The 22,498-nt window shown below is 43.2% G+C and overlaps 1 protein-coding gene across 4 annotated transcripts in view; it reads right to left on the bottom strand.

The window, feature by feature from the left end:
• Positions 1–22,498, bottom strand: part of LOC118372902 (netrin-G1-like) — an 808,457-nt gene that overhangs the window by 16,788 nt on the left and 769,171 nt on the right. For 2 of the 4 annotated variants that reach the window (XM_052499374.1, XM_052499376.1), the window contains exons 5-6: positions 18,707–18,733; positions 3,012–3,179 (exon numbers count right to left, since the gene is read on the bottom strand). In XM_052499374.1, the coding sequence (XP_052355334.1) occupies positions 3,012–3,179; positions 18,707–18,733 (195 nt within the window). Of the gene's footprint in view, positions 1–3,011; positions 3,180–10,057; positions 10,103–18,706; positions 18,734–22,498 lie in introns of all 4 variants that reach the window. The other 2 variants (XM_052499380.1, XM_052499386.1) reach the window with 2 other exon arrangements.

Genomic DNA, 22,498 nt, shown 5'->3' with positions numbered 1-22,498 from the left:
ATTTCAGACGCAGACTATAAAGGCTTCTGATGGAATTTCACTGCTATTCCTGGACAGCGTTGGGCCTAGCACTTGACATATGCACGTGCTTACGTGTGGAGTGTGTGAGTTCATTAGACTCCCCTTCGAGCAGGAAGAGACACCTGGACATTAGGGTGGAAGGTAGGTCTACTATTTTTCGTTATCCAAAGGTGTATTCTAGGTTGTATTCAACACAGTCAGGGGTCAATTCCAGTCGATTTCATAAAGTAAACCAAATTCCAATTCCAAATTGTCCTATTTGAAATGCATTGAAGAGAATTGGAATTTCAGTGTACCTGAATGGACTCGAATTTAAATGGAATTGACCCCAAATCTGATAACACAAGGGTGTATTCTATCAACGTGTTTATTCTGCAGTAAGGTGCTCTGGGCATGTGTCGGGTGTTGCAGAGTCCCGAAACACTACCTCAGGTGGAAAGAAATGTTGGAAAGTATACGGTATAGCCTAGAGTATCGATACATAACGTTGAGGCAACTCTCATGCTGACATGTCTTATGGACCCTGTGTTTAGCACAGTCATGTGACATGCCTGGATTTTTTTACTTTTTTTTTCATCAAACTGCCCCTTTTTTCTTTTTGTTGTCAGATGGCCTCAGACATTTTCAGAGAATGTTTTTTGGTGTAATTCTCATTTCGGAATAAGGCTTACAATACAGGATAAAATCTTGCCATGTCACATGACGGTACACAACACAGGGGCCTACTATAGAATATGCATATGAACACTTCCTGGAGTTAAATGGAGTTAAACACGTGAAGAACAACTTCCTGTTTGAGGTTATAGAATATGCATGGAGTTAAACATGAAGAACAGCTGAAGAACAGCATCCTGTTTGAGGTTATAGAATATGCATGGAGTTAAACACGTGAAGAACAGCTTCCTGTTTGAGGTTATAGAATATGCATGGAGTTAAACACGTGAAGAACAGCTTCCTGTTTGAGGTTATAGAATATGCATGGAGTTAAACATGAAGAACAGCTTCCTGTTTGAGGTTATAGAATATGCATGGAGTTAAACACGTGAAGAACAGCTTCCTGTTTGAGGTTATAGAATATGCATGGAGTTAAACTTCCTGTTTGAGGTTATAGAATATGAAGTTAAACACGTGAAGAACAGCTTCCTGTTTGAGGTTATAGAATATGCATGGAGTTAAACACGTGAAGAACAGCTTCCTGTTTGAGGTTATAGAATATGCATGGAGTTAAACACGTGAAGAACAGCTTCCTGTTTGAGGTTAGAATATGCAAGTTATGAAGAACAACTTCCTGTTTGAGTTTAGAAACAGTTGAAGAACAGCTTCCTGTTTGAGGTTATAGAATATGCATGGAGTTAAACACGTGAAGAACAACTTCCTGTTTGAGGTTATAGAATATGCATGGAGTTAAACACGTGAAGAACAGCTTCCTGTTTGAGGTTATAGAATATGCATGGAGTTAAACACGTGGAGTTAAAAGAACAGCTTCCTGTTTGAGGTTATAGAATATGCATGGAGTTAAACACGTGAAGAACAGCTTCCTGTTTGAGGTTATAGAATATGCATGGAGTTAAACACGTGAAGAACAGCTTCCTGTTTGAGGTTATAGAATATGCATGGAGTTGAAAACAGCTTCCTGTTTGAGGTTATAGAATATGCATGGAGTTAAAACAGCTTCCTGTTTGAGGTTATAGAATATGCATGGAGTTAAACAACTTCCTGTTTGAGGTTATAGAATATGAAGAACAGCTTCCTGTTTGAGGTTATAGAATATGCATGGAGTTAAACACGTGAAGAACAGCTTCCTGTTTGAGGTTATAGAATATGCATGGAGTTAAACATGAAGAACAGCTTCCTGTTTGAGGTTATAGAATATGCATGGAGTTAAACACGTGAAGAACAGCTTCCTGTTTGAGGTTATAGAATATGCATGGAGTTAAACACGTGAAGAACAGCTTCCTGTTTGAGGTTATAGAATATGCATGGAGTTAAACACGTGAAGAACAGCTTCCTGTTTGAGGTTATAGAATATGCATGGAGTTAAACACGAATATGAAGAACAGTGAAGAACAACTTCCTGTTTGAGGTTATAGAATATGCATGGAGTTGAAGAAAACATGCATGGAGTTGAAGAACAGCTTCCTGTTTGAGGTTATAGAATATGCATGGAGTTAAACATGAAGAACAGCTTCCTGTTTGAGGTTATAGAATATGCATGGAGTTGAAAACAGCTTCCTGTTTGAGGATAGAAACAGTTAAACATTCCTGTTTGAGGTTATAGAATATGCATGGAGTTAAACATGAAGAACAGCTTCCTGTTTGAGGTCATATAATATGCATGGAGTTAAACATGAAGAACGGCTTCCTGTTTGAGGTCATAGAATATGCATGGAGTTAAACATGAAGAACAGCTTCCTGTTTGAGGTTATATAATATGCATGGAGTTAAACATGAATAACAGCTTCCTGTTTGAGGTTATAGAATATGCATGGAGTTAAACATGAAGAACAGCTTCCTGTTTGAGGTTATAGCATATGCATGGAGTTAAACATGAAGAACAGCTTCCTGTTTGTGGTTGTTTGTGAAAAATACATTAACATCATGTGGATGTATCCGTTGCTTCTGAAAGGAGGGAAATAAAAACCCTGCCTTTACATCGACAGCTTCAATACCATCCTGAGCATCATAATATATTCTGTAAATATTGGAAAAAGAGGGTAGCGGTACAGATTTCTGGGTAATACTCTTTAATATGGTAAAGTATTGTGATTGTGATGACGAACAACTGGTTTAAAACATAGGCCCTGTGGAGAAGGAAGTGAGTGATGTCACAATCGAATGGACAGAGAGAAAGTGAGGAAGACGAGTGAAGAACAGCTTGAAATGTGAAAGGTGAGGATCATGGGGTGTTATAAACATGGTGTTGGTCATGTGGAAGATTAGCTGGTATGAGCAGTGCTGATGATGACAGTGACCGTGGTGAGGGAACTGACCTATACACACATTCTCATCTTCCAGCTCTGCGGAATTATTTCGGAAGTAGCCCTGCTTGCAGTCCTGGCAGTGCTGGCCCCTAGTGTTGTGTTTACAGCTCACGCAAATCACAGAGTTTAGCAGCTCGATGTAGCTGCAGCGCTTGGAGTGGCCGAAACATTCGCAGTCTTGCAAAGAAGGAAGGAAAGGTGGAGAGAGACCAAGAGGTCATTTTGAGGTGTGGTTGGGTTGGGTTGGGTTGTGTGCTGCGACGAGTGGCGCTGGTGGTTGTAGCAGCAAGGTAGAGCGAGGAGACACCATCACATGCCAGGTTAGGATGGAGAGATGGGGGTATGAGATTGAGACGATTGTTAGGCGATGAGGAGTAGAGAGCATTAGACATAATTTCCCCCTGGGTAAAAGTTGTTGTTAAGAGGGTGAGAGTACGAGACGTTCGCATCGAGCTTCAAGCACACCACAATGGAAGGATTTTGAGTTTGGAACTGGGCTTCCACAGGGGAGGGGGGGACGGGACTGGAACACACAGTACGACACAGGACATAAAAAGAAAAGTTGAGTTGGGGAGGGGGGGGGACTGGAACACACAGAACAGGACAAAGAAAGAAAAGTTGAGTTGGGGGGGATAGTACGACACAGGACAAAGAAAGAAAAGTTGAGTTGAGTACGACACAGGACAAAGAAAGAAAAGTTGAGTCGGGGGGGGGGGGGGTTCTGTAAATCTCAACATGGGCAAAGTGTACATTTTTTTACTCCACACTCTGAAATGTGCATCTGGATGAGTTGCTTTGTCCTACTGTGTGTTCATTGTGAGGTTAGGAGGAGAGGGGCAGCTGCAGTGTAATCGACAGGCCCCATTTTAACGTTCACACACCACTGTCATCCTAAACCACAGATACATGTCACAGCCACCCATCACCCTTCCAAGGCCAATAAATACCTTGCAACAAAAAAAAAGACACTTTGCATTAAAAGCAGCCGAATGTATGTAGAGGTGTGGCAAAGGGCAACATATCGTTGAGTGATGTGTAGTGTAGTATTGTGTAGTATTAGATTCCAGATTGGGAGTCAGGCTCTGCCTTGTGTATCTACTGTCTAGTCACACAACGTCAGGCAGGTATGCCAATCACAGAAGGACCCGTTCCAGTTCAACCTTGTGTGTGACACCTAGTCTGCCCAGATCAGCCATAGAGTCAGATAGGCAGTTAGACAGAGAGACAGTCCTCTCTGAGCTACAGGCAGTTAGACAGACAGACAGTCCTCTCTGAGCTACAGGCAGTTAGACAGAGAGACAGTCCTCTTTGAGCTACAGGCAGTTAGACAGAGAGACAGTCCTCTCTGAGCTACAGGCAGTAGACAAACTGACAGTCCTCTCTGAGCTACAGGCAGACAGAGAGACAGTCCTCTCTGAGCTACAGGCAGTTAGACAGACAGTCCTCTCTGAGCTACAGGCAGTTAGACAGAGAGACAGTCCCTCTGAGCTACAGGCAGTTAGACAGAGAGACAGTCCTCTCTGAGCTACAGGCAGTTAGACAGAGAGACAGTCCTCTCTGAGCTACAGGCAGTTAGACAGAGAGACAGTCCTCTCTGAGCTACAGGCAGTTAGACAGAGAGTCCTCTCTGAGACAGTCCTCTCTGAGCTACAGGCAGTTAGACAGAGACAGTCTGAGCTACAGGAGTTAGACAGACCTCTCTGAGCTACAGGCAGTTAGACAAACTGACAGTCCTCTCTGAGCTACAGGCAGTTAGACAGACAGACAGTTAGACAGACAGACAGTCCTCTCTGAGCTACAGGCAGTTAGACAAACTGACAGTCCTCTCTGAGCTACAGGCAGTTAGACAGACTGACAGTCCTCTCTGAGCTACAGGCAGTTAGACAGAGTTAGACAGTCCTCTCTGAGCTACAGGCAGTTAGACAAACTGACATTCTCTCTGAGCTACAGGCAGTTAGACAGACAGACAGTCCTCTCTGAGCTACAGGCAGTTAGACAGAGAGACAGTCCTCTCTGAGCTACAGGCAGTTAGACAGAGAGACAGACAGAGAGACAGTCCTCTCTGAGCTACAGGCAGTTAGACAAACTGACAGTCCTCTCTGAGCTACAGGCAGTTAGACAGACAGACAGTCCTCTCTGAGCTACAGGCAGTTTGACAGACAGGCAGACCTCTCTGATAGACAGTACTCTCTGAGCTACAGGCAGTTAGACAGACAGTTTGATGACAGTCCTCTCTGAGCAACAGGAAGTTAGGCAGAGGCAGTATGTAGACAGACAGTCCTCTCTGAGCTACAAACAGTTCCTCTCTGAGCTACAGGCAGTTAGACAGACAGACTGACAGTCCTCTGAGCTACAGGCAGTTTGACAGACACAGACTGACAGTCCTCTCTGAGCTACAGGCAGTTAGACAGACTGACAGTCCTCTCTGAGCTACAGGCAGTTAGACAGACTGACAGTACAGGCAGTTAGACAGAGAGACAGTCCCTCTGAGCTACAGGCAGTTAGCTACAGGCAGTCTAGACAGAGAGACAGTCCTCTGAGCTACAGGCAGTTAGACAGAGAGACAGCTACAGGCAGTAGTAGACAGACAGACAGTCCTCTCTGAGCTACAGGCAGTTCGACAGACTGACAGTCCTCTCTGAGCTACAGGCAGTTTGACAGCAGAGACAGTCCTCTCTGAGCTACAGGCAGTTTGCAGTTAGCTACAGGCAGTTAGAGAGACAGTCCTCTCTGAGCTACAGGCAGTTAGACAGGCAGACAGTCCTCTCTGAGCTACAGGCAGTTTGACAGACAGGCAGACCTCTCTGAGACAGGACAGACAGCAGACCTCTCTGAGCTACAGGCAGTTAGACAGAGGCAGACAGTAGTCCTCTCTGAGCAACAGGCAGTTAGGCAGACAGACAGACAGTCCTCTCTAAGCTACAGGCAGTTAGACAGACAGTCCTCTCTGGCAGGCAGTTAAACAGACAGCTACACAGACAGACAGACAGACAGACAGACAGACAGACAGACTGACAGACAGACTACAGACAGACCTCTCTGAGCTACAGATAGACAGAGGCAGTTTGACAGACAGTCCTCTCTGAGAGCCAGACAGGCAGTTTGACAGACAGACAGACAGACAGACAGACAGACAGACTCTGAGCTAGACAGGCAGTTAGACAGATAGAGGCAGTTTGATAGAGGCAGTTTGATAGAGACAGTCCTCTCTGAGCTACAAGCAGTTAGACAGATAGAGGCAGTTTGATAGACAGACAGTCCTCACTGAGCTACATGCAGTTAGACAGATAGAGGCAGTTTGATAGACAGACAGTCCTCTCTGAGCTACAAGCAGTTAGACAGATAGAGGCAGTTTGATAGACAGACAGTCCTCACTGAGCTACAGGCAGTTAGACAGATAGAGGCAGTTTGACAGACAGACAGTCCTCTCTGAGCTACAGGCAGTTAGACAGACAGGCAGACCTCTCTGAGCTACAGAAAGATAGACAGACTGATAGTCTCTCTAAGCTACAGGACGTTAGACAGAGGCAGTTAGATAGACAGACAGACATCTCTCTTAGCTATAGTCTGTTAGACAGACAGACAGACCTCTCTGAGCTACAGAAATTAGACAGAGGCAGTTTGACAGACAGTCCTCTCTGAGCCACAGGCAGTTTGACAGACAGACAGTACTCTCTGAGCTACAGGCAGTTAGACAGATAGCGGCAGTTGATAGACAGACAGTCCTCTCAGTGAGCTGCAGGCAGTTAGACAGATAGAGGCAGTTTGAACGACAGACAGTCCTCTGAGCTGAGCAGATAGGCAGTTTGGCAGTCCTTAGCTACAGGCAGTTAGAGGCAGTTTGATAGACAGACAGTCCTCTCTGAGCTACAGGCAGTTAGACAGATAGAGGCAGTTTGATAGACAGACAGTCCTCTCTGAGCTACAGGGGCTTTTAGGGATTGTGGTTATTAAGGTCTGGATTGAGGTCAGGTCTCTCAGTCGGTCACCACAAGAGGCATAGAACTTTGAAAATGGAAGACAGTGGCCTAGCTAGCCTACTCTACTCTATCCAAGGTAGAGAATCCTGTTCTGGTCTATTTGTTGTCAAGTTGCACAGTTCATTTAAGTTCTCAGAATATTTCTGCTATCTGCGCTAAAACCCTGCTCTTAGACGACCAATACTCTTCCTGATTGTAAAATACGGATTCATAATTTATCATGACTGAAGTCATATCTATGAAACATATTCTAGAGAATATTTGTAATTCTCCTGACAGATCACCAGTAGTGTTGTGTTGTTACATTCTCACCAGTAGTGTTGTGTTGTGTTGAGCATCACAATGATATGTTACAGAGCGTCCCTGTTATATTTCACGGTGGAGAAGTCTATTCAATATCACTTGTAACAACTACACTACATCCAGATCGACATAAGATTACACAACCTACACCTTTACAGAACGTGTGTACCACATATCCATACCGCAAAGCTGTATACAGGAGATTCTAATCAGGGGATACTTGTCCTGACAGATCACCAGTAGTGTTGTGTTGTGTTGTTACATTCTCCTGACAGATCACCAGTAGTGTTGTGTTGTTGTTACATTCTCCTGACAGATCACCAGTAGTGTTGTGTTGTTACATTCTCCTGACAGATCACCAGTAGTGACAGATCACCAGTAGTGTTGTGTTGTTACATTCTCCTGACAGATCACCAGTAGTGTTGTGTTGTGTTGTTACATTCTCCTGACAGATCACCAGTAGTGTTGTGTTGTGTTGTTACATTCTCCTGACAGATGACCAGTAGTGTTTTGTTGTTACATTCTCCTGACAGATCACCAGTAGTGTTGTGTTGTGTTGTTACATTCTCCTGACAGATGACCAGTAGATCACCAGTTGTGTTGTTACATTCTCCTGACAGATCACCAGTAGTGTTACATTCTCCTGACAGATGTAGTGTTGTGTTGTTACATTCTCCTGACAGATCACCAGTAGTGTTGTGTTGTTTTCTTGACAGATTACATTCTCCTGACAGATCACCAGTAGTGTTGTGTGTTGTGTTGTTACATTCTCCTGACAGATCACCAGTAGTGTTTTGTTGTTACATTCTCCTGACAGATCACCAGTAGTGTTGTGTTGTTACATTCTCCTGACAGATCACCAGTAGTGTTACATTCTTGACAGATGTAGTGTGTTGTTACATTCTCCTGACAGATCACCAGTAGTGTTACATTCTTGACAGTGTTGTGTTGTTACATTCTCCTGACAGATCACCAGTAGTGTTGTGTTGTTACATTCTCCTGACAGATCACCAGTAGTGTTGACAGATCACCAGTAGTGTTGTTGTTACATTCTCCTGACAGATCACCAGTAGTGTTGTGTTGTTACATTCTCCTGACAGATCACCAGTAGTGTTGTGTTACATTCTCCTGACAGATCACCAGTAGTGTTGTGTTACATTCTCCTGTTACATTCTCCTGACAGATCACCAGTAGTGTTGTGTTGTGTTGTTACATTCTCCTGACAGATCACCAGTAGTGTTGTGTTGTTGTTACATTCTCCTGACAGATCACCAGTAGTGTTGTGTTGTGTTGTTACATTCTCCTGACAGATCACCAGTAGTGTTGTATTGTTACATTCTCCTGACAGATCACCAGTAGTGTTGTGTTGTTACATTCTCCTGACAGATCACCAGTAGTGTTACATTCTCCTGACAGATGTTGTTACATTCTCCTGACAGATCACCAGTAGTGTTGTGTTGTTACATTCTCCTGACAGATCACCAGTAGTGTTGTGTTGTTACATTCTCCTGACAGATCACCAGTAGTGTTGTGTTGTTACATTCTCCTGACAGATCACCAGTAGTGTTGTGTTGTGTTGTTACATTCTCCTGACAGATCACCAGTAGTGTTGTGTTGTTACATTCTCCTGACAGATCACCAGTAGTGTTGTGTTGTTACATTCTCCTGACAGATCACCAGTAGTGTTGTGTTGTGTTGTTACATTCTCCTGACAGATCACCAGTAGTGTTGTGTTGTTACATTCTCCTGACAGATCACCAGTAGTGTTGTGTTGTTACATTCTCCTGACAGATCACCAGTAGTGTTGTGTTGTTACATTCTCCTGACATACCAGCACCACACTTCCTCTAGGAAACGTCAGTGGGATTATTCCCCATAAATCTCCTCCCCGGTCCGTACGGTAAACACACAACAATCCCACTGCTGTCCGCATCTCTTCGCCATCCGATAACAAACAAAGAAACTGCCTAAGTCCCTCTCACATGCTCTGCAATGTTCTCACCAGATATAAACCCAAGACACATACCGTATAGCACACTCTGGCTTCTATACCTATACATCTGCTTGGCTAGAGCTCTCCATGGAAATGCAGGGGCAGGTTTTTTTTGCAAGACGGTCGCCCCATCCTCAACACATCTGCACACTGGATTAACTTGAGTTTGCCTGAATCTACATAAACCGCTCCGTGAAACCTCCCTCTTTTCTTCCACCGAGCCCAGATAGAATTTTTGAATCCCTAGAAGCGCCACGCATAATTAAAACGGAGGGGATCAGCAAAGGTATATTGAAACGGGATAGAAGAAAGAGGCGAGGGAGAGGGAGAGAAAGAGATAGGCTCTCTGTCTTTATACTGCTCTCGTGTAGAGATTCCGCATCTGGGGGGCTCAAGTGAAGGGAGAAAAGGGTGGGGTTGTGGTGAGGGGGATATTGTAATAGAGTCACAGAATGTCGCAGCACAACCATTGTCTGCCGACTAAGCCATAAAATCAAATGTCCTGTTTTGAAGGTGTCCTCTTTTCTTTCTTTCACAAAAAAAGAGAGAGTGAATAAAGGGAACAAAAAAAGATATATACTGTATATATTTGTGTTTGTTTAAAAAAAAAATCTATATCATTAAAGGTTTTAACACAGATGAACTCTAGGCAGGAAAAGCTCCCTCCTGGGGAATCTGGCCTCCACTGACACAACTATTACACTCACTGTATGACTACTGTATATTTGAGGAATATCTGTAAAGAGATATGTTTCATCTTAGTTGGAGGTATAGCCTACCTTGGTTTCGGTTAGCAACACCTAGGGATGAGACATTCGGCCGAACTGAATGCAATCGGGAGAAACCATAAGTTATTAGGTGCAATGGCTATAGTGGACATCAGATTCATGAACAGTACTAGAAGTTCTAATACAGGTTGACTGGCGAGGCAGACAACTAGACACACCGGCTTTACTCAGAACAACTCAGAACAACAGAATGACTGACAAGCCTGTAGTACAGGGACAAGCAGTAGATGCATCCCAACACCAGTCCCAGACCATGTCACAGATGATGCGATTGTGTCGTTTCATGGCTCACTTGAGTGTGTGCATCGATGGCAATGATGAATAAACATAAACAACAACAACAACAAACTTGAGATTCTCTCTGATATGTAAGTGGGACAATAACTTATGCAAACATAGTGGGTTGGTTATTTTGTTGAGTTCATCAAATTAATGCAATCAATTTCTAATTACAGTGATTTCAGGTGGAGGAATCACAAAGAATAAATCATGTGGTGTGTCAGGAATTGGAATGACTGATAGTTATGGTGTAACCTCATAATTACATACAATTCTGTATTTATGTGATGGGGATTTTACAGGTGGTGTTGGTTGGTTGTGGTCGGTTGGGTTAAGCAGCAGTGTTGAGTCAAGCCGAGACAGAAGAGAGGTCTTGTTACTTGTTCTAGCATTGTAATCGTTCGTTAAAGCAGCAATACGTCTCTGTGTTGCAGTATCCTTGATGTCAGTGTGGTCAGGTGATGTGTCATGTGATCATTAGTAACCAGTGGTGTCACAGCAAACTATTTAACTACCGTGTGATTGGATAGTGAACCATACTGTGTGGCGTGTCTAATCATTTGAAAAACATTCAGTTTGGTTAAAGATAAGGGTAATGCTTTTAAAATAATGTATTTGGGTATGCATGCACTCAGGCACATAGACATACAGTTAGTTTATGCTGTAGTGTTTGACTACATTTCTATCCAAACCCTCTCCATGACAATTCCATAACTGATAAGCTACATAGAATGTCATGTCAGTTCTAAATAAGTTTTACATGAATAATTGCCACAAGTTCGAATTCAGTTAAGATGCTCTAAATGAGAAGTGACATATTATACTCTCATAATGCTCTCATAATGAAATGAATGCTCTCATAATGAAATGAATGCTCTCATAATGAAATGAATGCTCTCATAATGAAATGAATGCTCTCATAATGAAATGAATGCTCTCATAATGAAATGAATGCTCTCATAATGAAATGAATGCTCTCATAATGAAACGAATGCTCTCATAATGAAACGAATGCTCTCATAATGAAATGAATGCTCTCATAATGAAATGAATGCTCTCATAATTAAATGAATGCTCTCATAATGAAATTAATGCTCTCATAATGAAATTAATGCTCTCATAATGAAACAAATGCTCTCATAATGAAATTAATGCTCTCATAATGAAATGAATGCTCTCATAATGAAACGAATGCTCTCATAATGAACTGAATGCTCTCATAATGCTCTCATAATGAAATGAATGCTCTCATAATGAAATGAATGCTCTCATAATGAAATTAATGCTTTCATAATGAAACGAATGCTCTCATAATGAACTGAATGCTCTCATAATGCTCTCATAATGAAATTAATGCTCTCATAATGAAATGAATGCTTTCATAATGAAATTAATGCTCTCATAATGAAACCAATGCTCTCATAATGAAACGAATGCTCTCATAATGAAATGAATGCTCTCATAATGCTCTCATAATGAAATGAATGCTCTCATAATGAAATGAATGCTCTCATAATGAAATGAATGCTCTCACAATGAAATTAACTCAGATAAAAAAAAATATATATATATTATACATATGGATGAGTGCATTTAAATTTTAAATGATTAACCTTTTTAGATTTGTGTTTAGGTGAGACAGCCATGTCTGTCCATCTGTGAAACAACTGTTTTTGAAAGCTGTATAGTTCAAATTACTGTAATTTGAACTATACAGCTTTCAAAAACAGTATATATATATATATATATTTTGCGTAAAATGGCTGCATTAGGGCGATTCTGGCTGGCTTAATAAACCTGAAATAAAGTTGATGGAAGGTCAATAAATAATTAAAGTACTTCCAAACAACAATATGAAAAAGTGTTTTCTGTTCTGAGGGTAGATCTGGGGGTAGTTCTATTCCAGGATATTTAGCTGTGTTCTGCTTGGTTCCTTTATTTATTTTAGAGAACATAGCTACATACCCACGATTTCAGTTTGTTTTCCCTCAACTTCATCCCTGGTGTGGCTACAGAACCAAAATTGGGTAGTGTTTTGTTGTGTTGTGGCTACATAACCCAAACTGGGTAGTGTTTTGTTGTGTTGTGGCTACAGAACCCAAACTGGGTAGTGTTTTGTTGTGTTGTGGCTACAGAACCCAAACTGGGTAGTGCTTTGTGTTGTGGCTACAGAACCCAAACTGGGTAGTGTTTTGTTGTGTTGTGGCTACATAACCCAAACTGGGTAGTGTTTTGTTGTGTTGTGGCTACAGAACCCAAACTGGGTAGTGTTTTGTTGTGTTGTGGCTACAGAACCCAAACTGGGTAGTGTTTTGTTGTGTTGTGGCTACAGAACCCAAACTGGGTAGTGTTTTGTTGTGTTGTGGCTACAGAACCCAAACTGGGTAGTGTTTTGTTGTGTTGTGGCTACAGAACCCAAACTGGGTAGTGTTTTGTTGTGTTGTGGCTACAGAACCCAAACTACAGAACCCAAACTGGGTAGTGTTTTGTTGTGTTGTGGCTACAGAACCCAAACTGGGTAGTGTTTTGTTGTGTTGTGGCTACAGAACCCAAACTGGGCTACAGAACCCAAACTGGGTAGTGTTTTGTTGTGTTGTGGCTACAGAACCCAAACTGGGTAGTGTTTTGTTGTGTTGTGGTTACAGAACCCAAACTGGGTAGTGTTTTGTTGTGTTGTGCTACAGAACCCAAACTGGGTAGTGTTTGTTGTGTTGTGGCTACAGAACCCAAACTGGGTAGTGTTTTTTGGTTGTGCTACAGAACCCAAACTGGGTTGTGGCTTTGTGTTGTGGTTACAGAACCCAAACTGGGTAGTGTTTTGTTGTGTTGTGGCTACAGAACCCAAACTGGGTAGTGTAGTGTTTTGTTGTGTTGTGGCTACAGAACCCAAACTGGGTAGTGTTTTGTTGTGTTGTGGCTACAGAACCCAAACTGGGTAGTGTTTTGTTGTGTTGTGGCTACAGAACCCAAACTGGGTAGTGTTTTGTTGTGTTGTGGCTACAGAACCCAAACTGGGTAGTGTTTTGTTGTGTTGTGGTTACAGAACCCAAACTGGGTAGTGTTTTGTTGTGTTGTGGCTACAGAACCCAAACTGGGTAGTGTTTTGTTGTGTTGTGGCTACAGAACCCAAACTGGGTAGTGTTTTGTGTTGTGGTTACAGAACCCAAACTGGGTAGTGTTTTTTGTGTTGTGGTTACAGAACCCAAACTGGGTAGTGCTTAGTTGTGTGTGTTGTGGCTACAGAACCCAAACTGGGTAGTGTTTTGTTGTGTTGTGGCTACAGAACCCAAACTGTGGTAGTGGGTAGTGTTTTTTGTGTTGTGGTTACAGAACCCAAACTGGGTAGTGTTTTTTGTGTTGTGGTTACAGAACCCAAACTGGGTAGTGTTTTTTGTGTTGTGGCTACAGAACCCAAACTGGGTACTGGGTACAGAACCCAAACTGGGTAGTGTTTTGTTGTGTTGTGGCTACAGAACCCAAACTGGGTAGTGTTTTGTTGTGTTGTGGCTACAGAACCCAAACTGGGTAGTGTTTTGTTGTGTTGTGGCTACAGAACCCAAACTGGGTAGTGTTTTGTTGTGTTGTGGTTACAGAACCCAAACTGGGTAGTGTTTTGTTGTGTTGTGGTTACAGAACCCAAACTGGGTAGTGTTTTGTTGTGTTGTGGCTACAGAACCCAAACTGGGTAGTGTTTTGTTGTGTTGTGGCTACAGAACCCAAACTGGGTAGTGTTTTTTGTGTTGTGGTACAGAACCCAAACTGGGTAGTGTTTTGTTGTGTTGTGGCTACAGAACCCAAACTGGGTAGTGTTTTGTTGTGTTGTGGCTGTTACAGAACCCAAACTGGGTAGTGTTTTGTTGTGTTGTGGCTACAGAACCCAAACTGGGTAGTGTTTTGTGTTGTGGCTACAGAACCCAAACTGGGTAGTGTTTTGTTGTGTTGTGGCTACAGAACCCAAACTGGGTAGTGTTTTGTGTTGTGGCTACAGAACCCAAACTGGGTAGTGTTTTGTTGTGTTGTGGCTACAGAACCCAAACTGGGTAGTGTTTTGTTGTGTTGTGGCTACAGAACCCAAACTGGGTAGTGTTTTGTTGTGTTGTGGCTACAGAACCCAAACTGGGTAGTATTTTGTTGTGTTGTGGCTACAGAACCCAAACTGGGTAGTGTTTTGTTGTGTTGTGGCTACAGAACCCAAACTGGGTAGTGTTTTGTTGTGTTGTGGCTACAGAACCAACATTGGGTAGTGTTTTGTTGTGTTGTGGCTAGAGAACCAACATTGGGTAGTGTTTTGTTTTGTTGTGGCTACAGAACCCAAACTGGGTAGTGTTGTGTTGTGTTGTAGTGTTGTGTTGTGTTGGGGCTACAGAACCCAAACTGGGTAGTGTTTTGTTGTGTTGTGGCTACAGAACCCAAACTGGGTAGTGTTTTTTGTGTTGTGGCTACAGAACCCAAACAGAACAGAACCCAAACTGGGTAGTGTTTTGTTGTGTTGTGGCTACAGAACCCAAACTGGGTAGTGTTTTGTTGTGTTGTGGCTACAGAACCCAAACTGGGTAGTTTTGTTTGTTGTGGCTACAGAACCCAAACTGTTGTTTTGGCTACAGAACCCAAACTGGGTAGTGTTTTTGTGTTGTGGCTACAGAACCCAAACTGGGTAGTGTTTTGTTGTGTTGTGGCTACAGAACCCAAACTGGGTAGTGTTTTGTTGTGTTGTGGCTACAGAACCCAAACTGGGTAGTGTTTTGTTGTGTTGTGGCTACAGAACCCAAACTGGGTAGTGTTTTGTTGTGTTGTGGCTACAGAACCCAAACTGGGTAGTGTTTTGTTGTGTTGTGGCTACAGAACCCAAACTGGGTAGTGTTTTTTGTGTTGTGGCTACAGAACCCAAACTGGGTAGTGTTTTGTTGTGTTGTGGCTACAGAACCCAAACAGAACCCAAACTGGGTAGTGTTTTGTGTTGTGGCTACAGAACCCAAACTGGGTAGTGTGTTTTTGTTGTGTTGTGGCTACAGAACCCAAACTGGGTAGTGTTTTGTGTGTTGTGGTTACAGAACCCAAACTGGGTAGTGCTACAGAACCCAAACTTAGTGTTGTGTTGTGGCTACAGAACCCAAACTGGGTAGTGTTTTGTTGTGTTGTGGCTACAGAACCCAAACTGTGGCTACAGAACCCAAACTGGGTAGTGTTTTGTGTTGTGGCTACAGAACCCAAACTGGGTAGTGTTTTGTTGTGTTGTTTACAGAACCCAAACTGGGTAGTGTTTGTTGTGTTGTGTTACAGTGGCTACAGAACCCAAACTGGGTAGTGTTTTGTTGTGTTGTGGCTACAGAACCCAAACTGGGTAGTGTTTTGTTGTGTTGTGGCTACAGAACCCAAACTGGGTAGTGTTTTGTTGTGTTGTGGCTACAGAACCCAAACTGGGTAGTGTTTTGTTGTGTTGTGGCTACAGAACCCAAACTGGGTAGTGTTTTGTTGTGTTGTGGCTACAGAACCCAAACTGGGTAGTGCTTTGTTGTGTTGTGGCTACAGAATCCAAACTGGGTAGTGTTTTGTGTTGTGGTTACAGAACCCAAACTAGGTAGTGTTTTGTGTTGTGGCTACAGAACCCAAACTGGGTAGTGTTTTGTGTTGTGGCTACAGAATCCAAACTGGGTAGTGTTTTGTTGTGTCTTGGCTACAGAACCAAAACGGGGTAGTGTTTTGTTGTGTCTTGGCTACAGAACCCAAACGGGATAGTGTGTTGTGTTGTGGCTACAGAACCAAAATTGGGTACTGTTTTGTGTTGTAGTTACAGAACCAAAACTGGGTAGTGTTTTGTGTTGTGGCTACAGAACCAAAACTGGGTAGTGTGTTGTGTTGTGGCTACAGAACCAAAACTGGGTAGTGTTTTGTGTTGTGGCTACAGAACTCAAACTGGATAGTGTTTTGTGTTGTGGCTACAGAACCCAAACTAGGTAGTGTTTTGTGTTGTGGCTACAGAACCAAAACTGGGTGGTGTTTTGTTGTGTCTTGGCTACAGAACCAAAACTGGGTAGTGTTTGGTGTTGTGGCTACAGAACCAAAACTGGGTAGTGTTTTGTGTTGTGGTGGTCAGGGGGGAGGGTGCTTCTGCAGGTATAGAGACAGACAGTCATCATCTCTTGAGAGCTTCATTGCCTACAGGCCTGTGAATGAACCATACAGACATGGCCCTAAGTCAGTCAGTCAGTGTGCCCTTTTTGTGAGTCCCACCCACAGACAGAGACAGACAGACAGACAGACAGACAGACAGACAGACAGACAGACAGACAGACAGACAGACAGACAGACAGACAGACAGACAGACAGACAGACAGACAGACAGACAGACAGACAGACAGACAGACAGACAGACAGACAGACAGACAGACAGGATGTAACACAGACATTCCCCACTAGGATTCTGAGAGAGCAGCCATGGTCTGGCTAGGTGTCAGGTTGGGGAGGCTCTAGGGAGGGGGTGATGTGTGAGAGGTGTATGTATATACAGTATGTATATCTATGGAGAACATGCATGCAGAGCAGGCAGGAGACAACATTGAACTCATTCAGCTCTCTAAGGTTGGTGTGGAGGGGTGGAGGGAGGGAGGGTGTCCACTTGGTTCCATGCTCATTTCTGATGCCAAATATCTCTGAATTTTCATCATAAACGGTTTCTTATTGTTTGGATCAAATGATACTTTTATGTTAGTTTGAGCTCAGTTGTGGTAACTGTTGTGGTTCAGAGTTCAGTGCCAACTAGCGAGTTCATTTTACCACCATATTGGCATTGTAAATATGCTGATACCATTGTACATATTAAACATGGCAACATCCCAGTACTTATAAAGAGCTTCCTTTAGTCATATTCTTCACTTCCTGAATGCTGACACATAAAAAGATTGGGTAGGTCTGATAGTAATACTGCTCTAATATATATAGATCCTAGTTATCTAGTTATAGTTATCTAGTCGTAGTTATCTAGACCAAGTAATCTAGTCCTGGTTATCTAGTTATCTAGTCCTAGTTATGTAGTTATCTAGACCTAGTTATCTAGTTATCTAGACCTATTTATCTAGTTGTCTAGTTATATAGTCATACTTATCTAGTCCTAGTTATATAGTTATCTAGACCTAGTTATCTAGTACTAGTTATCTAGACCTAGTTATCTAGTTATCTATACCTAGTTATCTAGTTATCTATACCTAGTTATCTATACATAGTTATCTATACCTAGTTATCTATACCTAGTTATCTATACCTAGTTATCTAGTCCTAGTTATCTATACCTAGTTATCTATACCTAGTTATCTATACCTAGTTATCTAGTCCTAGTTATATAGTTATCTAGACCTAGTTATCTAGTACTAGTTATCTAGACCTAGCTATCTAGTTATCTATACCTAGTTATCTAGACCTAGTTATCTAGTACTAGTTATCTAGACCTAGCTATCTAGTTATCTATACCTAGTTATCTAGTCCTAGTTATCTAGTCCTTTGGATATCTGCAGTCATGGAGATACAGACTGTAGTTGAGGAAAAGGAAACTATTGAAACACTAACACTGCTTTTTGTCTATTGGTTTCCCCCAAGTAGAGAGGGTTCTAGCCAGATAAATAGATTGATGGATAGACTGATGTGGAATGAGCAGGGGCGCTTTTACTTGTTCAACACTTGGAGGCGTCCTCAATGACATCCCCTATACCCTACATAGTGCACTACTTTTGACCAGAGCTCTATGGACCTTGGTCAAAAGCAGTGTACTTTACAGAACATAGGGGGACGCATCCTTGGTGTGTGTTTGTGTGTCTTCTGTTATTCTCAGTCGGCTGCTGTAGTAACTGTAGACTGTGTCTCTAGACGTCTCTCTCTGTGCTCCAGGGGCCACTGGCTTAAGCAGATAATACTCATATTGAAATGACTCCCCTGACATTATCCCACCACTGAGGTCAGGGCATATTAATAAACTCTATATGGCATTTATTTATAATGCAAAAAGGGGGGGAAATGGTGTTTTGTATGCATGCTCAGGTGTGTGGCTGCTATCTAGGTTTAACTTGTTGAAGGTGAATTAGTCCACCTCCACACGCAGCCTTCTAGACAACATGGCAGAAAGCTATTGTCATTTCCTTCAGAGAGGGGAAAAAAAGGGGAATTGAACTAAACCCTGGCATAATGAACACTTACAAATCAAGTATGACTGATCCTTCACTTAAATTAATAATGGGAGGACCTAAATCAGAAATGAACATTTAAAACCACGTGGACTTTAGGGATGGATATGATCAGGCATATTAAAGCAGCAAGCAGTTTCTGTGTGGGTGCGGGGTGGGTGGGTGGGGGGGGTCTGCTTCATTTACTTACTAACTGGACCAATGTTACTGGGGATGCCTGTAAGAGAAGGACAAAACAGTTGGGAAATTAGTTTTTTACATTTCATACTACATTAACAAATTGGATATTGCAGTTAAGGACATTGTTTGTATTCATTTCAACACATTGAATGTAATCTAGTAAATACGATCGCATGCACACCAGCAGCAGATAGACTAGCTGTTAATGCATTGGGCCAGTAACCGAAAGGTCGCTGGTTTGAATACCGGAGCTGACAAGGTGAAGAATCTGTCAATGTGACTTTGAGCAAGACTCTTAACCCTAATTTGTTCCAGGGGCCGCTGCACTACTATGGTTTAACTCTTTAGTTTAAACTATACTAAATATATTCATATGTCACAAAATACGTGATTAAAAAACACTGTTTTGCAATGAAGGTCTACAGTAACTTCAACTGCACTGTCTGGGGTAGCACAGTGGTGTAGCCGGAGGACAGCTAGCTTCCGTACTCCTCTGGCTACATTGACTTCAATACAAAACCTAGGAGGCCCGTAGGCCTCACCCCCTTCCATAGACACACATGGTAATTATGACCACTTCTGGAGGACGGCCTCCAACCAATCAAAACTTTTGCAGTATGAACGGGCATGTTGCCCATTGAAACATAGAATTAGGATCAGAAAATGAACCTCGTGTGTTGTATTGGGATAGTGCTACACAGCATTATGGGGGTTCTATGTGTTGAGAAGCTTGGTGACCTTGTTGGAGACAGATTAAGAGTGAAGAGTGATAGTTTAGCATTTTTAAAAATTATTATTCAATTTAAATAAAATAAAAATTAATTACAGGAGACGGAAGAGGTGTATTATAAATAGTTTTCTTGGTTTTAGAAATGTATTTGTGTGTCCAGTTAGTGCTATTTATTTAACATTTTTAGAAGTTAGCCATGCTAACTTCAGTAGCTAGCTAGCAGTTCTCTCCGCCAGAATGATAGAATGGCCAACGCTGCTGAAAATGTTGTGGACATTCTTTTGAAAAACAAATCTTTCATTCTCTGGGGTACACGGAAAAGTGTGCGAATTAAAAGCGAGGGTCGACCCCTGCCTGAGATCAGTTTCATGAAGAAGGATGAAAAGGTGAGGGCGTTCAATACCAACTGGTATCAATAGTATAGCTGGTTAACAAGGAGCTTTTCATCAAGCCGCCTGTATTGCTGGCCTTGCCTGCTTTTTGGAAAGTCTGAGCCCTGGTCGAAAGGTGGGTACGGTGACCTGAAGAACATTGATCATTCAGCTAAACGGCAAAACAAAACAAAAACAAAAGCAGTGAGCATATGAATGCCCACGTCAGATTCAAGCTTCTGGGAAAAAGCTGCATCGATAGAGGACAGAACGAGAGGGAAAGTTCCACCAACAAGGGCAACTACAAGTAGCTTGCAAAGGTTAGGGCTCCAGGGCTCCCGAGTGGCGCAGTGGTCTAAGGCACTGCATTTCAGTGCTAGAGGCGTCACTACAGACCCTGATTCTATTACAGGCTGTATCACAACCAGCCGTGATTGGGAGTCCCACAAGGCGGCGCACAACTTGGCCCAGCATCATCCGCGTTAGGGTTTTGTCGGGGTAGGCCATCATTGTAAATAGAAATGTGTTCTTAACTGACTTGTCTGGTTAAATACATTTTTAAAAAAGAGGTAAGTGCACGCTTTAGGGGCTGAGTCACTGGTTTACTGGTGCTATTCCATCACGTCCCTAGGAGGGGTGCATCACTTGAGTGGGTTGAGTCAATGACGTGAACTTTCTGTCCGGGTTTGGCGCCCCCCTCGGGTTTGTGCCGTGGGGGAGACCTTCATGGGCTATACTCAGCCTTGTCTCAGGGTAGTAAGTTGGTGGTTTGAAGATATCCCTCTATCCCTTAAGTATGCTCCCTCTAATTCTCTCTCTCTCCCTCTCCCTCTCCCTCTCCCTCCCCTCCCGGAGGACCTGAGCCCTGGGACCATGCCTCAGGACTACCTGGTCTGATGATTCCTTGCTGTCCCCAGGCCACCAGGTCGTGCTGCTGCTGCTGCTCCCGTTTCAACTTTTCTGCCTGCGGCTATGGAACCCTGACCTGTTCACCAGATGTGCTACTTTGTCCCGGACCTGCTGTTTTCAACTCTATCTCTTTCTCTACTGCACCTGCTGTCTCTAACTCTGAATGCTCGGCTAAAAAAAAGCCAACTGACATTTACTCATGAGGTTCTGACCTGTTGTACCCTCTACAACCACTGTGATTATTATTAGTATGAACTACCTGACTGAGTCTCTAATACCAACATGTTTCAAGTAGCCCACCATAGTCCCTGTGCCCAAGAACACTAAGGCAACCTGCCTAAATAACTACCGACACGTAACACGCACGTCTGTAACCATGAAGTGCTTTGAAAGGCTGGTCATGGTTCACATCAACACCATTATCCCAGAAACCCTAGATCCACTCTAATTTGCGTACCGCACCAACAGATCCACTCTAATTTGCGTACCGCACCAACAGATCCACTCTAATTTGCGTACCGCACCAACAGATCCACTCTAATTTGCATACCGCACCAACAGATCCACTCTAATTTGCATACCGCACCAACAGATCCACTCTAATTTGCATACCGCACCAACAGATCCACTCTAATTTGCATACCGCACCAACAGATCCACTCTAATTTGCATACCGCACCAACACATCCACTCTAGTTTGCATTCCGCACCAACAGATCCACTCTAATTTGCATACTGCACCAACAGATCCACTCTAATTTGCATACCGCACCAACAGGTCCACAGATGATGCAATCTCTATTGCGCTCCACACTGCCCTTTCCCACCTGGACAAAAGGAACACCTACGTGAGAATGATATTCATTGACTACAGCTCAGTGTTCAACACCACAGTGCTCTCAAAGCTCATCACTAAGCTAAGAACCCTGGGACTAAACACCTCCCTCTGCACCTGGATCTTGGACTTCCTGACAGGCTGTCCCCAAGTGGTAAGGGGAGGTAACAATGCATCCGCACACTGATCCTCAACACGGGGGCCCCTGAGCGGTGCGTTCTCAATCGCCTCCTGTACTCCCTGTTCACTCCCTGTTCACATGACTGCACGGCCAGGCATGACTCCAACACCATCATTAAGTTTTCCAATGACACAACAGTGATGGCCTGATCACAGAGAACGATGAGACAGCCTATAGGGAGGAGGTCAGAGACTTGGCTGTGTGGTGCCAGGATAACAACCTCTCCCTCAACATGATCAAGACAAAAGAGATGATTGTGGACTACAGTAAAAGGAGGAACGAGCACGCCTCCATTCTCATCAACAGGGCTGTAGTGGAGCAGGTTGAGAGCTTCAAGGTCCTTGGTGTCCAGATCACCAACAAACTACAGTCGTGAAGAGGGCATGACAAAGCCTATGCTCGCTCAGGAGACAGAAAAGATTTGGCGTGGGTCCTCAGATTCTCAAAAAGTTCTACAGCTGCACCATCGAGAGCATCCTGACTGGTTTCATCACTGACTGGATTGACAATTTCTTGGCCTCCGACAGCAAGGCACTACAGAGGGTGGTGCATACGGCCCAGTACATCACTGGGGCTAAGGTTCTTGCCATCTAGGACTTCTATACCAGGCGGTGTTAGAGGAAGGCCCTAAAAAATGTCAAAGACTCCAGCCTCCCTAGTCACAGACTGTTCTCTCTGTTACCGCATGGCAAGCGGCACCGGAGTGCCAAGTCTAGTTCCAAGAGGCTTCTTAACAGCTTCTACCCCCAAGCCATAAGACTCCTGAACAGCTAATA

This window comes from Oncorhynchus keta, chromosome 4 (assembly GCF_023373465.1).
Source record: "Oncorhynchus keta strain PuntledgeMale-10-30-2019 chromosome 4, Oket_V2, whole genome shotgun sequence".
Classification (NCBI taxonomy): domain Eukaryota; kingdom Metazoa; phylum Chordata; class Actinopteri; order Salmoniformes; family Salmonidae; genus Oncorhynchus; species Oncorhynchus keta.
This window is presented reverse-complemented; position numbering and strand designations above follow the sequence as displayed.